The following is a 15132-nucleotide window of genomic DNA, read 5'->3' as shown; positions in this document are numbered from 1 at the left end:
AAAGTGTTGTGTAATGACAAAAGAGACTATTTCATTTCTGGCTACAAAGTTTGGCTTTCCAACAGCCCCCACCGAGTCCAGGCAGTCTGTTCTCACACGGGCGGCCAAGAACCCAAGAGGTTCTGGAGAGCCAGCAAGAGCAGGCTTTGGATTTGGAGAGCCTCCTCGCACTCGGACGTGTACTTGGACTCCGCGGGCCAACCGAGAAGTCGCGCTACGCCGAAGGAAATGCGGAGGAAGGAAAATGTCCTTCCTGGCGAGATAACTACGTGCGGCTTTACTAGATATTTTCATCAACACGAGCTCCAACCCGCCCTGGGAATCTTCCAAAACACACATTTTTAACTATTCCTTGCTTCGTGCTCCAAATTCTATAATCAATGTCAGTTTGTTCCCATCTGCCATCATCCTTGCGGTTCCTGTGATTTATAATTAGGGGGACCTCACACAAGAAAGTCCTGGTAGCTTCTATTTGTGCGCCCGAGCCAGGAGTCGTGGTGAGGCCCCGCGTCTCTCTGCTCTGCTACCCTCCCTCCCTCCCTCCCTCTCCCCAAGGCCAAACCCTGGGCCAAGAGCCCGGCTGCTGAGCCCTCTCCTCTGTCTGTGCTGCACTCGCTAGCCAAGTCTTTGATCCATGCAAGATTCTGTCTGTAAGGGGGAAAAAAGGCTTGCGCACTGAAGAATATGCCTGAATAATGAATCTCCAGTCTCTGTTGAGTCTTCAATGTGCCTGAACTTCAGGTTTGCTGTGCATTGTTCGTTTCTATGCCTCTCCCCCACCCATACTCAAGCAGGTTCATGAGGAAGCCTTTTGTGCTTGAAGTGACACTTGAAAACAGTTTGTGGAAACGCCAAAGACAGAAAGAAATTCATCCCTTGAATGCATAGAATCTTTGGGTGTCTTACCTCCAAGATGCACGTTCCCGGAGCCGCGTCCTCGCCGACGGAGACGTTGTAGAAGTTGCTCTCAAAGACGGGCTCGTTGTCGTTAATATCCTGAAGTACGATGTTGACCACGGCGGTAGACGACAGCGGCGGTCTCCCTTCGTCTGTGGCCACGACGGTTATGCTGGGATTGGGGTTCTTTTCGTAATCCAGCTGGGACAGAGTGGTGATAATCCCCGTAACGGCGTCTATGCTGAACCAGTCGGCAAAGGCGCCTTTATCCGAAAGGATGCGGTAGCTAATGTCCCCATTGGGTCCCTGGTCTTTGTCTCTGGCGGTCACTTGTAAGACGAAAGTGCCGGGAAACACCACCTCCGGGATAACTTGCCGATACACGGCTTGGTCGAACAGCGGCGGGTTGTCGTTGACGTCGGTCACCTCGATGGTGAAGGAAGATTCGGCTCTGAGAGGAGGGTCGCCAGAGTCGGTCGCCATCACCCTCAGGTCGTAAACGTCTCTCTCCTCGCGATCGAGAATCTGATCCACGCAAATCAGGTAGATGATATTGTCTTTGGTGGTCAGTCCGAATTTGCCGTCTCCGCCCTCCAGCGACACGTTGACGTTGGCGTACTCGCCGTAGTCCGGGTCGGTGACCGAAATTCGAGCCACGTACTGTCCCGGCTGCGCGCCCTCTGAGATTTGAGGCGAGCCGTCCTCGCTGAGAAAAATGATGGTCATGGTGGGCTGGTTGTCGTTGTAGTCTCTGACGTGGATGGTGACAAAGGCGTTGGTCACCTCCGGGTGCGTGGCATTGTCTTGGGCTTGCACCACCAGTTCGTGGACTCGCCGCATCTCAAAGTCCAGCGGCTTGTTGAGGGTGATGACGCCCGTGTGGGGGTCGATAACAAAGTAACGATCGGGGTCGCTTTGTCGCCTGTTGATCTCGTACGTCACCACGCCGTTTTCTCCCTCGTCGGCGTCCGTCGCAAACACCTGCAAGATGCTGTTTCCCGGCTGCAGGTTTTCGGATATGATAGCGTGGTAGCGGCTCTGATTAAACACGGGAGCGTTGTCGTTGATATCCTGGACGGTGATATCTAATGTCATTTGATCGGTTCTTTGAGGGGAACCCCCGTCGAAGCCCTCCAAGGACAAAGTATAGGTCGACCTTTTCTCCCTGTCCAAGATGGCATTGACCACCAAGTCCAGATACAGAACTCCGTTGCTTCCCCTCCTGGTCTCCAAAGTGAACGCCTGGCCAATGTTTCCATCTTTGATGAGGTAACCCTGAGTGGTGAAATGACCTCCGTCCGCATCAACCGCTGGGTCCAGAGGAAAGCGAGTGCCGATAGCCGTCTGCTCGGGGATTCGGAAGGTAGCGTGTTTCTTGGGAAACGTCGGGCCGTGGTCATTGATGTCATTGACCTTGATGCTTACCTCCACAGTCACACCTGTCATGGTTACAGCGATGAAGTTGTACCTGTCCCTCTGTTCTCGGTCCAGAACTTTGGCAGTCTTAATGATTCCCGTGCTCTCGTCAATGTCCAAATCGGTGCTCACGCCGGTGCCCTCGTGGTCGGAAATGAAATAGAGCGCCGCCGTGACGCCGGGAGGCAACCCGGCGCTGATGTCACCGACGATGGTTCCCGCTGGTTGTTCCTCGTCCAACTGTAGATCCAGGGTGCCCTGAACCGCCGGCGAATGAAGCGAAACAAGAACCAGGACGGCGTACGTCAGCGCAATCCTTCTCATCCAGCAGCCGTCACCTTGCAAAGGATCCATTGTGGACTTCCCCGCACCCTTGGCAGCTGTCTTCATTTTGGCTCCTTTTTTCTAAACCTGCAGACACATACAGTACATGTGAGGAAATGCTGAACAATATCAAAAGCTGACAGCAGGGCTCGAGACAACGTATTATTTCTGTTGACATACAGAGCGGGCTCGTTTAAGAGAAATAATAAACTCCGCAAAAGACTTTCCCATATGTCCAACAGGCACCAATCCCAACCGCACAGAACCCACGCATACCAATTTCCCCACACCTCTTCCTTCACCTAATAAGTCAACACCTTGTTCCCTCCGCGCTGGGCTGAACTGACTTTGTAACATCAAAACCACATGCGGCGGCGGCAGCGGCGGCAGCGGCGGCGGCGCACCACTTCCCATCTCCTTGGCTGCTGCTGCTCCTCTTCCATCTAATTAAAAAGGTGCAGCTCTTATTTTTGCTGCTCACCATAGCAATAGACAGTCGTGGCATCTGGATTGAAGTTGTAGTTTGATACAACGGATCAACGCTCTCGTCGCAATCCCATAGCTCCAACTCTGCTCGTCTTGGGATCGAAGTCCAGGGGCTCCGTGCCGTCTATCCCGCTAACTTTTTCTGGCTCCGCACCATTGCAATTAGCGTCTTCTGGCAGCTAGCCATCAGCGCGCACAGGCTAATTTTGGAGCCTTCTGAACAAAAGATGCTAATTTTAACGTCAACGACTCGGGAGATTTACTTGTTTTAAAGTACATGTAGGAGCTCGGATCGTGCCATTTGGGAATGTGATGATTAGAAATGGCAGCGACCTTTGGCATGCCGTACTTTGTACTGCATACTGCTCTTTTTGTGACCTTTTTGGCACGTCAAGCAGAAATTAAACTGAGCGAGTATGCCGCATGTGCATGTTCACACTCACTTCAAATCTGTATTTTGGAGGGTAAAAAAAATGCATATGTCTCCTTGAAGAGTTTACGCCACAAACAAAATGAGTGTTTTAAACGTTGGCTTTGTTCCGGGTATTTATATCTCTTGATTAAAAGTGAGCTGTGGGTTAGCTTCCTGCCACTTTGAGACTGGCTCTAATGGGGAGGGGAGGGGGGGGGCAAATGAAAGGTTGAACACATGTGTAGCACACGCAACGCATTAAGCAGCTTTTTTTGTGAGTGTGCTGCTCTTGGCTGCAACAGAAGCACAGCCGGAGCTTGAAACCTTTGACAAGTGCTTGAACTTTCAAGTCTGCAGTATTGATTTATACTCCAGCAACCCTGGGCATTTTTTCCCCCTTGCTCCAAAACGACAAAGGATAACTTTCCAAGGCTGCAGTCTTTGTAAGGATTCCACAATTGAAATAAAGCGGCCCTTTGGTTGGGTAGAGGACCTCTGCCGAGCCAGCCAGGCAGGCCTAATGGATCTTGCAGACTTGCTGGGGTAATTGCATGCACAAAGCAGAGAGAGTTTGAAAGGGGAAAAGATTCAAGCCTGAGAGGAATCTCCACGTTCAACGTGTGACACGTCTCTGTCACTCTTTCTGGATGTCTTGAGGTCAGTCAGCAGCAATCTTGAGGTCAAAAAAGACGTTAGAGAAGTTCTGCAAACTTTTGTTGTGTAGTTAAGCTAGCTAGCATGTGAGAGCGATAGTCAGTCAATTCCTTTTGAGGCTTTTACCTCGCACTCGTTTTCTTTGCCTGTGACGACTTTGAATCCCGGAGAGTGAACGCTTGCAGGTTTCAAGGACTTACAAGCAGAATCAAAACATCTGCTCCACTTTCTGCTGACTGCGCACGTCTTCCATCTTGATAGATCACAATACATAAAAAAATACATTTGCTGTTTTATTCCTGCCGCTTGCAGAAGTGCAATTTGTCTTCTTGCGCCATAGGAACATGACAAGCCCATCTTTACTTTTGGCGTCGCTCACAATAGGGGGAAGAAAAAAAAAAGAAAAAAACATCAGCTCTGTTGCCACCTTCCGCAAGCTTCACCCAAGTAATGATTTGATTCGACTGTGATTTCCTGCAGACTCAACTTGGCTTTAATTTTGGCCGCAATGACTCGATCAGGATCAGCTTGAAACTTGACTTCACATTCATGCACAAATGTGACTTAATTACTCCTCTCGACCTATTTGTCAAACTTGACATCTTTCCAATAAATCAATGACTTTCCAAACTCAAGCACGGCTGCATACTTGCACAACTTTCATTAAAGCAACCAACAAACCTGGAGGGGATAGCGTGTGTGTGTGTGTGTGTGTGTGTGTGAGGGGGGTGGAGGTCTTCTCTACAACTGCGGTCCACTACGTAACTACAGCCTCCGACTTCATGTCACCAGTCCAGTTAGCTTGTGGTCAGAGGCCTTGCCAGCCTGGACCAGGCTCGGTGGAGCCAGAATGGAAACCACAAACACATGCGACAGACGAACGTGAAGATGATGAGCGTCCAGCCAAAACAACTAGAAAGGCTTCAAATCACATTTGAAAACTCATCACAAGATTAGTTACACTAATGAAAAAAGCGCCACGAATCATCCCATGGTCCAGTGAGCAAGACGATTGGCAAATCGGAATTGTTTTGGAGTGTTTTAGGCTAGCAAGTAGCTAGAATATAGCTAGAACACCTAAGCAAGTTAGCTAACTAGCGCAATAGATGGCCAGAAGTTGGGTCTTGCCTTTACAACACATGGCTGGCTTCCAAGAAGTGAGACTGTGTGTGACTCATTTGTGCAGCAACACACACCTCAGTGGCATCATCCACAACACGCGGTGTCAGGTGTCGGCAACATGTGTGTGTGTGTGTGTCGGGGGAATGTTTGGCTACGGCCTCAGAATTTATCCGGGATTCACCGTTTCCCGAAGGCATGGCAGCAGGCGGGCATATGTTTGTATTTAATAAGTGACGCCGTTGTGTTTCCCGCACGCCCTCGCAGCATGGGCTCCCGTTTGAAATGGAATAAAAAGGGTAACGCGGGGGTTAATTGTGTCCAACGTAGCACTCGCTGTCTGGCTCAGCGTGACGCCTGTGTGTCGTGACATTTAGTAATTGGAATCAAAGTCTTCGAAACAAATACAAGAGAAAATGATGAGCAAACAATGGATGATAAATGATGAAAGACACGATGAGCTACATGAAACAAATTGTCCAAGCCTCAAGCCTTTGGTCAAGACAGCCTCAAAAGATTGCCAGATTTCCGAGGACCACAATGCAGGGGAATGATTTAGTAGGGCTTTTTTGCTTTTTAAATGCAACCACTCGGAGTCTGAGAGGAGGAGCCCTCCTGGGTGGCGTGGATAAGGCCGTCCAAAAAGGATCCACATGTCATTATTTTAATCCCATGCAGGGTTGTGTATCGGCAGCTGTGTCGGGCTGCAAGGGCAGTGAGGGGGAAAGAACGGCGCCTTGCTTATGACATAATCCATTTTTGCTTTTTCCACACACACTGATGATCAATAACGCTGAGTAATATTTTTGGATTATTATTAATTATTTGATTAAAAGTCTGAAATCTGTTTGAGAACTTTTGCCTTCAATGTCGGTCGGGCAGCATCGCGTTTGCCTCGCAGTCAAAAGCTTCAAGGTTTGAAGCTCAAACATTTCAAAACCATGCATTAGTCTCTCGGAAGCCTGGATGGAGCGGGATATCATTCATGATGCTGGCAGCCTTCATGATTATTTTGCCCATTCGGCTCATTGAGAACATCCGACACACGGATGGATCTGTTGCAAGCAAATGGCTCGTGCAATGGAAGCATGACAGTTACATCAAAGGCAAAACAAAAGCAAAGCGTGCACGACTAAAGCAACCCCTGCAGGGCTGGCTTATTTACAGTACAGAGTGAGAGAGGCATCATCGGGGGAGTGCGCTCGCAAACTTCAACTGCTGTGGAAACTGATTATAAAGTCGTATATGCAAAAAAACGTTTGCTTTTTCTTCTACATTTTGTTAGTATGACTCTACATGATGCTTTGCCTTAACATTTACAAGTCACACTCAGAAAATGTGATTTAATATAGTCCATTGTATTTTGGACTGCACACAAGACATTACTTTGCAAGTTTTGTATATGTGAGTAAAACAAGCATGAGCGTTTTTTTCTCATGTACAAAACTCCCAAATTCCCAATACTGCGCAAATACTGCAATCAGAGCATTTTTTTTTTTTTTTTTTTTTTTGCAGAAAATGAGTAGTGATCAAATATTTATTTCTTACCAGAGCTGCAAATAAACCAAAAAGTTGTTTGCGTCTACACGGGAAAAAAAATGATAAGCTGTTTTGCACGCCTAAAGATGCTATCCTCATTAGTTAAGAGAGCATCATTTCTGAAGCTCAGTGATGACGACCAGAAAGCAAAATATTGGGAACACCTCACACTGTACTGGCATGTCGCCGAGCAACTTGTACGTCCATTCATGAATTTAAAAAAAAAAAAAAAAAAGTTACGCGTCAAGATATTGCGAGGTGGCTACTTACATTCATGGGTTTCTTGTCAGGTGGCCTGATTGAAGTCGTCAACATCAACAGCAACAATACTTTTGAAAACTCCTTTCAGTGCTTCCCAGTGAAAAGCAAAAAGAAAGTGAGAGTCGCATCCATCTTCACGAGAGGTCACCGGTGCACAACACAAAGTCTGTGCACTTGCAAACTTGGGGAAAACTTCCTCATTAGGTGCTTCCTTCCTTCCTTTCCCGATCTGCATCCAGTGGTGGTATGGAATGGCTGCCTGGCCCGTAAAGACGAAGTGCTTGCGAGAATCCGAGTGGTGTTCCAGCCGCTTCCTTGTGCTCTCTCCTAAATGTGATATCTTCAACACATGACTGGAGTGGAGTGCAGTGCAGTGGTTTGCAGGCTGGCAGCCTCCTCCTCCTCCTCCTTCTTCACCTTGTAGCGGCCACAAGGAGGTGGGGGGAGTTGAATCCTGCATTCTGCTGCCCCCTTGCTTTTTGCAGTGGAACTGCACTCTGGGAGACCATCACTTCCAGTAGAAACGTCAATTTAGTTTGGTCATTCAGCTCTAAAGTATTTAACATTTCGCTTTCATCTTTGCTCGAGGGGGCATTCTACACTTTATATGAAATAAATGTTCGTTCGCATGAGTCATAAAATATTGAGTGGCTTCACTTGAATACAGCATTTTCCATCGAGGCTCATCCTTCGCTTTTGAGTACAAGAGCAATTGATGAAAACAAGATCTATTGGGCTTTGTTTTCTCTTGAGGTTATCACCCCGAGCAGCCTTGAATTCCTTCTAATGTCACCGAGCTGTGTCAGCGACCCTGCTGCTGTCAAGCTGACGACATTTCATTAGGGAAGGTGTCGCTCGCTTTGCGTTTCACAATGGCGAGGTTCTGCTGAGCTGACATAGTGCAGCCTCGCCGCTCGACGAGTGCTGTTTCCTTTTCATGTTTGCTAATGTATAAAACATTTGTTGAATCAAAAGAAGTCACGGGAGAAGAATGTAATGATGTGACACGGGTCGTTTCCAGCGTGCTTAAAAGTTTGGGCTAAAGCTTTTTAACATGACCCACTTTCTCATCAAATATGATACATTCCACGATCCACGTCTTGATTGTGACAGAGCACACTGGCAAGGCCCACGCGACGCCACCAATTAATTTCACATTGTCGTCTTGTTTGTGTTGTTTATGCTTAATGAAAGATTACACTGATCGCACAAATCTTTCTTGAAATTAATTGCAGAGATGATGGATGATGTTTTTGTTTTCCCCGCGTCTTTGGTTGATCGCTCGTCTTTTGGTTTGGGATTTATATTTGGGGTGGAAGTCATTAGCGTCGCCTCCAGACGGGACGATGGATGGTCAAATATCCTGCAGACGGCAATCATTCCTGATGTTTTCTGCTCTGTCTATAATTGTTTTTTTTAAAGCCATAAAAGAAAGACGCCTCGAAGCTTCACGGCGACGTGCTGACAAGTCGTAAATTTGTATGAAATATTAAGAAAGTTGTTCCAAAGTGATGCTTTGAGTTGAACGCCTTATGAAGACTTACGCCACAAGATTAGGACGTGATGCATTAAGTACATCTGCAATGATTCAAGTGCCGCTAAGTTCAGTTGTGACTTTCAGCCAGTTGCAAGAAATTTGGTGGAGAACAAAAACATCTCAAGGAGCCATTTTGGGCCATCTCCAAGGCTGGTCGCTCAACTCCTACAATGAGCCCCAACACCACTTTGACATGACAAATGTATCAGAAGAGCACACGTGGAAAAGTGAATCAGCATTGGAGCTGGATTTTGCCTCAAGTCCTTGGCGGAAATTCTTCCAAATGAGCTCCAATTAAAAGCGAGCAGATAGCAGACGATAAATTTTGCTCAGCAATTTGCATCTTAAATTTGGATCATTTTGAGCATTTCTGTGCAATCGAAAGACTTCAGCCAGGACTTGATATTTCCAACCAATAAAACTTCACATCTCTTGGAATTGGTTTCCTATATTTGTTTTCCTTTCTTTACAGAATGCTGCTCTGCTTGAGCTCGTGGTCCAAGTTATAATTTGAATGCTCCTCGTTAGTTTGGTTTTCCAGGTGGATGGGCATAAAAGCTGCAGTTTGGTTTAAGGGCAGGCGGGGGGGGGGGGGGTCTTTCCGTCAGCGGGGGTCTAATGTGGACTCCGACTGAGGCAAAACACAAAGCAGAGGCACCCGTGCTCCGTTTCTTGAGGAAATTGGAGCTGTTGTGAGAATATTGGACGCTTTTGAGCCCATCTCTGTTCTCCCGCAACGTTTGCGAGGTGTCCTGCCTTCGCAAAAACAGGTGCTTCTTGTTTGGGAGCAAACTTTGCTGCTTTGTCATGGTGATTTAGAAGAGCTTTTAAACATTCCTGTTTAGTGTCACTCCTGCCTCCCCCCCAACACCAGAAATTGCCGTTATAAATCTCCAGTTGCCACGGTCAAGTTCAAGCAGGCAGATAGTTGGTCGCCTAAATCCACATTGATGTTGCGTCACGTTCAGTCTGAGAGCGACTCATTCATTTCCGCTTCTGTCATAACTTAACTTGCCATCACTGTTTGATTAATTTTATGTTTTTATAGCCTCTGCTAATATCTGGGTGTTTATTTACTTTTGCCTGTGATCAAGATATCTCAAAGTTGAAGAGAAATGTTGGCTAGCTTTGGGCCTTGCTAGTCGCATTGCGTAGATTGCGACGAGAGTCGCGGCGACGGCTTCGACTGATTGACGGGCTCATCTTCCAATCCTGCCGTTTGCAACATATCGATGGAGTTCAATTCCAAACCAAACGTTTAAAATAAACAGCAATTAATCTGTCAAGTCGTCATAAGTCAAGTCAAAGGCCCAAGTCTTTAACTTCCAAGATTATATCAATTTAAGTGTTTTAGTTTCTGGCAAGTCAAGTCATCAAAACAGATTCGAGTCCAAGTTGCAATGACTCCATTTCAACATTTGCAGTTGTGACTGACTTTCACCTCGACTGCCTCGTTACCTTACAGTGAGCCAGGAAGAAAAAGCCTTTTCTCATTTTTGGTCATTAAAATATGGCCATCAAATGGAAAAGACAAGAGCCAAACATCGACACTTTGGGGCTCTGGCTCTCTACAACGACACCTCCAAATCTCTCTCATTAACACACAATCAATCATGGCATCCCGCCACGTCGTTCTCACCGCGGGACGAAATTCCTCACACATTGTCCAAGTGATTCTGATGGAGATCTCTCCAGGAATGCATTGTGCGGCCCCCAAAAAGGAGAAGGAATGCGCCGCATTGAGAGCCACGCTGTGGAATGTGCAGCCGCAACAATGTTTTCTGGGAGAGGACGTAACAAAGGCCGAGAGAGGGACCAAGGAGAAGACCTTTCATCCTTTCGCAAAAGCGGCGGCGGCTCTTGAGAAAGCAACAGTCTGCTCGAACCGTCTAGCCGATAATTTACGGCCTCGATGAATATCTACTCCCCATAAATCCCTTTGGCAGACGGTCCTAAAATAGAGCTGACAAACTGTCATTTAAAATAAGCGTGACGCACCGCCTTGACTTGACTTAATGAGGCGCCGACGATGACGAACAGGTTGCTAATGGTGGTTCGAAGGCCGCTCGGTGGTTGTCTCGAAGGTTTCTTCGTTACCAACGACACCATGGTGGAGCGCAGCGGCGGGATCCACTGAAATAAGCCTTTTTTGTTCACAATGAATGAGTTGCTGCGAGAAGATTTTCTTTGGCAGGCCCAAAGCTCCCCTCACCGGAAACGTACACGACCCACACCCTTCTATCAACATGGAAAATATATGGCTATATTTACGGCGGTGGGGACCAAAAAGGATTGGCGTCACTCAATCATAACCGGCATGCAGACAAAAGAAAATCTAAGTAAACATTTGTTCCGTCTTCTAAACGAGACCCAGATGGGGAAGCGGGACCACGTCCAATAAAAAGTGTCGAAAAGGCTGCAAAATTCTCAATGATGACTTGTAGTAGCCCGTAGTGGTGTTTGCAAAACAGCTTTTCATTTTGGAAGGATTTTCGCCGCATTTTTGCGCTCGTTAATTAGCACTGAATGTGATGGAGGCTACCAATTTTGGTGCGAATCCAAGAAAAATTGCAGAATAGAGCATCTGTTTCCACTCTTGCTAACATTGTGTGATGTTTTTCTACCTTTAAAGTTGAGCAAAATCTGTTTTCACATGCAAAAGTGAAAAACAACAAAGAACCAAAATGAGTGCACCAAATATTGATTGAAATCATTAGTCATGGATTCGCTAATTGCGTTTTTTTTTTTACGAGACTTTTGCAATTAAGTGCATTTCCACCATGCGCTATGTCAACGAGAATTGAAAAAAAACTTCAGTTCAGTTTTTACATACAGACATGGCAGAAGCAGCAAACGCATTGTTAGCAATGCTAAACGCTTCCTTATGCAGATGCAACAAAAAAAGAAGCCCTTTGATTCCCGGCTCCAACCACACATCAAAACAGCAAAACGGAAAGATTTATGGGGTGATTTTTCTTTCTTTCTTTTTTTTTTTTTTTTTTCATAACCGGTAATTAAAATATTTATACATCTCGTCGAGGATGCGGAAGCTGCGGCGGCGGCGGCGGCTCTTATTATTGACAAGACGCAAGGCAGCCAAACACAGTTGATGATTGCTCCAAGTTTTTATCACCACCCTTGAATTATTATCGACTTGACTTGCTCTTTATATTTTTGAAGTTAAAAGATCAGCAGCAATTTTGAAAGGTTTCCCAGCAAAAATAAATGTTTCTGCTTTTGATACCTTTTCATCGCTTTGTGAAACGGCCTTCGGTCAAGCAGCAGCAGCAGCAGCAGCAGCAGCAGCAACGCACCAGACCGCGCCACTCTTCCGGCCAGGGAGGATGTGGACTTTTCCGAGGTGATGCGGAATAAATTGGACCTCACATCAACGTCTTGTGTCTCAGCGTCGCTCAGCGTTGCTCAGCGTTGCTCATATGCACCGCACGCGCAAACGCTATAATCAGCAGCTCGCTCCTTTTATTAAACGGCTAGCAAGGCCGCAACTAAAACTAGCGCAAAGCTCTCACATCACAACTGACACACACACGTGCAATGATTTTAATCACAAGCGAGGTCAATGAATTTGTTGCCTGGCGACCGACCGCATGGCCTTTCCTCCCCTTTTTTTTCCAACCTTTGATGGCCGGTTGAGGTTTGGAGGAGTCGCCGTGTGACTCATGCCTTGGGAAGCCTCGAGCCAGCTCGCTCGTGGTAACTAACGGCCCGGCTGACGGCCCAGATAAAGTTGTGCTGTGATCAAAGTGCAAAGGGAGGATACAAGACGGCGGCGTGGAGTGGAGTGGAGTGGAGTGGAGTGGAGAGAGAGAGAGCGGAACGTGGAAGTGAGACAATGATTGGGAGCCGGATCTAACAGCGGCTTTGTAGCCTCCGAGTCTTAATCCTGGCCAGAAAAGTCTTTTTCCTCTAATCTCTGTGTGGAAAAGATAACTTGAAAAAGACCATTTACACCCAGTTGAGATACGTACGGTGTCGCCGTCACTAAATGGTAAAAACCTTTTTTACGTACATCAAAATGAATAGGGCGGCTCGGTGGCGCACTGGGTAGCACGTCCGCCTCACAGATAGGAGGGTGCGGGTTCGATTCCACCTCCGGCCCTCCCTGTGCGGAGTTTGCATGTTCTCCCCGAGCCCGCGTGGGTTTTCTCCGAGCACTCCGGTTTCCTCCCACATCCCAAAAACATGCTTGGTAGGCCGATTGATCACTCCAAATTGTCCCTAGGTGTGAGTGCGAGTGCGAATGGTTGTTTGTCTCTGTGTGCCCTGCGATTGGCTGGCAACCGGTTCAGGGTGTCCCCCGCCTACTGCCCGATGACGGCTGGGATAGGCTCCAGCACGCCCGCGACCCCCGTGGGGACTAAGCGGTTCAGAAAATGGATGGATGGATGAAAATGAATAGGCCGACTGTGATGTCACAGTCGGGCTAAAAGTTATGCAAACATTGCTTTTATGGCATCGTTTCTTACATGGGCAACTCACCCAAAACGTGTAAATGTGTAAACTCGCACTTGCAAGCCACTAAAAAGTACATTTGAGTTAATATTTCACTTCTAAACCGGTGGTGGGGGTTTTTTTCTTCTTAAAAAAGGGAAATGCACAAACGCCTCATACTAATTGCAGTATCAACGACACAACAAATTGATGGATAACTAGTTTTCAAATCTGAAACAAGTAAAAAAATGATAAAAAAAGATGAATGGTAAAGAAATGCTAGCAATATTTTTTTTAAAAGTGAAGACAATTTGCAATGTTAGAATTTGATTTGTCTTGGCGGGCCACATAAAAAGACGCGGCGGGCCGTATCTGGCCCCCGGGCCTTGGGTTTGACACCGGTGCTAGAGATGAACAGCGCAGTCAGTGGAGGGCATCATCACATCCCCTAACTTCCTACGAGACCTCCCTTAACTCCTCCTGCCGAGATGCGAGTCGAGGAGTCGGAGGAAGCCGTGCGCACGGAGCCAACAGAAACACAAGGCCTGGCTTTGATTCACCGAGCGAGACAACCTCATTCATGAAGGAAGAGCGAGAGGAGGAAAGAGGTCACGGCGAGGCCGCGCCACCAAACGACTCTTCCCTTAGTCGCGGGGTGCTCTTCCAGCCATCTTGTTTTCATGGCGCGCAGGAAGAGGGAAAGAATAACACAGTGTCGTTTTGGTGCTTCTCTAATCGCCGCAGGGAGGCTGCCAGGCAGGAAGCTCCTCTGCTGAGCATCTCCTCTCTGGAATTGACATCAACGTTACGTGCAGCACGGCGAGGCCTCGCTCCGGAGGCGCCGGGCCTGCTTGATGCAATTTCTCCTCTTTCTCTCAACGATAAGATCGACTCACGCTGTTTCCGACAAGAACCGAAAGCTATATGGTGAAAGATCAGCCCGGCGCTGCTACGCGCTAGCGCTACTCCCCCATTCATAAAAATAAATGTCCGGTGGTATGCAAAGAATGGCTGAATGAAATGTTCCATTTGTGCAAATTGTGATTGCGGCCATTCAATTGGGAGCAAAAATGCATTTCAGCTGCATAAACCTTCCCCATGAAGCTTTTGAGGAGCAATGAACCAGGACCGAAATGGAACTAACATGGAATTGCATGACAACTTGTCATCCAACACAGTGGCTCGCAAAAAAAAAACAACATTTTTACAGCATTGCCCCAAAGTGTTTGGCAATGTTTTCAATCAGCGCTCTAAATAGCGACAAGCCGCAAGCCCCGTGGCGCACTCGATTTGAAACTGGATCGGGCCTCCAGAACATCTGCACCTTACGTGAGACGCGTCTGGCCCCCGTTTCTCCGACGCGCGGAGGGAGGGGCGTGGCCGCCGGCAGCTGCAGCCAACCGCTCCCAGATGTTGCCGATAGATAGGGCCCCAGCCGGCGTCTGGCGGGATGACGATTGATCCCGTGCGCCGAGGGCCCGCCAGGCTCGGCCGGCGAGGGCCCGACGGAAGCTCGGCGAGCCTGGCGGAGGAACCTGCGGTGCGCCAAAAGTGGCTTCAGATGCAGGGAAGAAAAGAGGCTCTTGGAAGCCGCCCGGCTATCTCCGAGCGAGCCAGACCGAGCTGGGCCGCTTACATTGTAATAGAAGCGCTAAACACATCATCTTGATATACGGGGTACCTTCGTGACTTTGATCCGTTTGCCCAAAATAAAGGCCAGCGGCCCATATGTGCACGAGAAGAAGATGTCTAATGCCGTCTCATGCGTAGCCGTGCTGTCATTTTTTTGGACCCGCCATTATGTTGGAGAGGCATGATAGTATTTTGGGAAGAGGAGGTCCAGAGCATTAAAAATAAACACGGCACTTATGGTGCAGAAAAGGGCAGCCTGGAGCTGCCGCTCCTCTTTCCCTTCCTGCGAAAGAACGTCAATAACAGATAAGCAGATGATGCCATGCAGCCGAGTTCAACTTGGAACATTTCCCCAGGAAACAAGAGTAGGCCACTTGCGAGTCCATTATCATTCGACAATATA

At 47.7% G+C, this 15132-nt stretch overlaps 1 protein-coding gene across 1 annotated transcript in view; it reads right to left on the bottom strand.

Moving 5' to 3' along the window:
• LOC125972495 (protocadherin-16) overlaps positions 1-7516 on the bottom strand; it is a 55440-nt gene extending 47924 nt beyond the window's left edge. The window contains exons 1-2 of the mRNA XM_049726205.2: positions 7118-7516; positions 907-2724 (exon numbers count right to left, since the gene is read on the bottom strand). Coding sequence (XP_049582162.1) covers positions 907-2703 — 1797 coding nt within the window. The 5' untranslated portion in view covers positions 2704-2724; positions 7118-7516. The remainder of the gene's footprint in view (positions 1-906; positions 2725-7117) is intronic.
• Positions 7517-15132: the final 7616 nt, after the last annotated feature.

This window comes from Syngnathus scovelli, chromosome 7, assembly GCF_024217435.2.
Source record: "Syngnathus scovelli strain Florida chromosome 7, RoL_Ssco_1.2, whole genome shotgun sequence".
Taxonomy (NCBI): Eukaryota; Metazoa; Chordata; class Actinopteri; order Syngnathiformes; family Syngnathidae; genus Syngnathus; species Syngnathus scovelli.
Note: the sequence above shows the minus strand (reverse complement) of the source record. Positions and strands in the feature narration are given on the sequence as shown.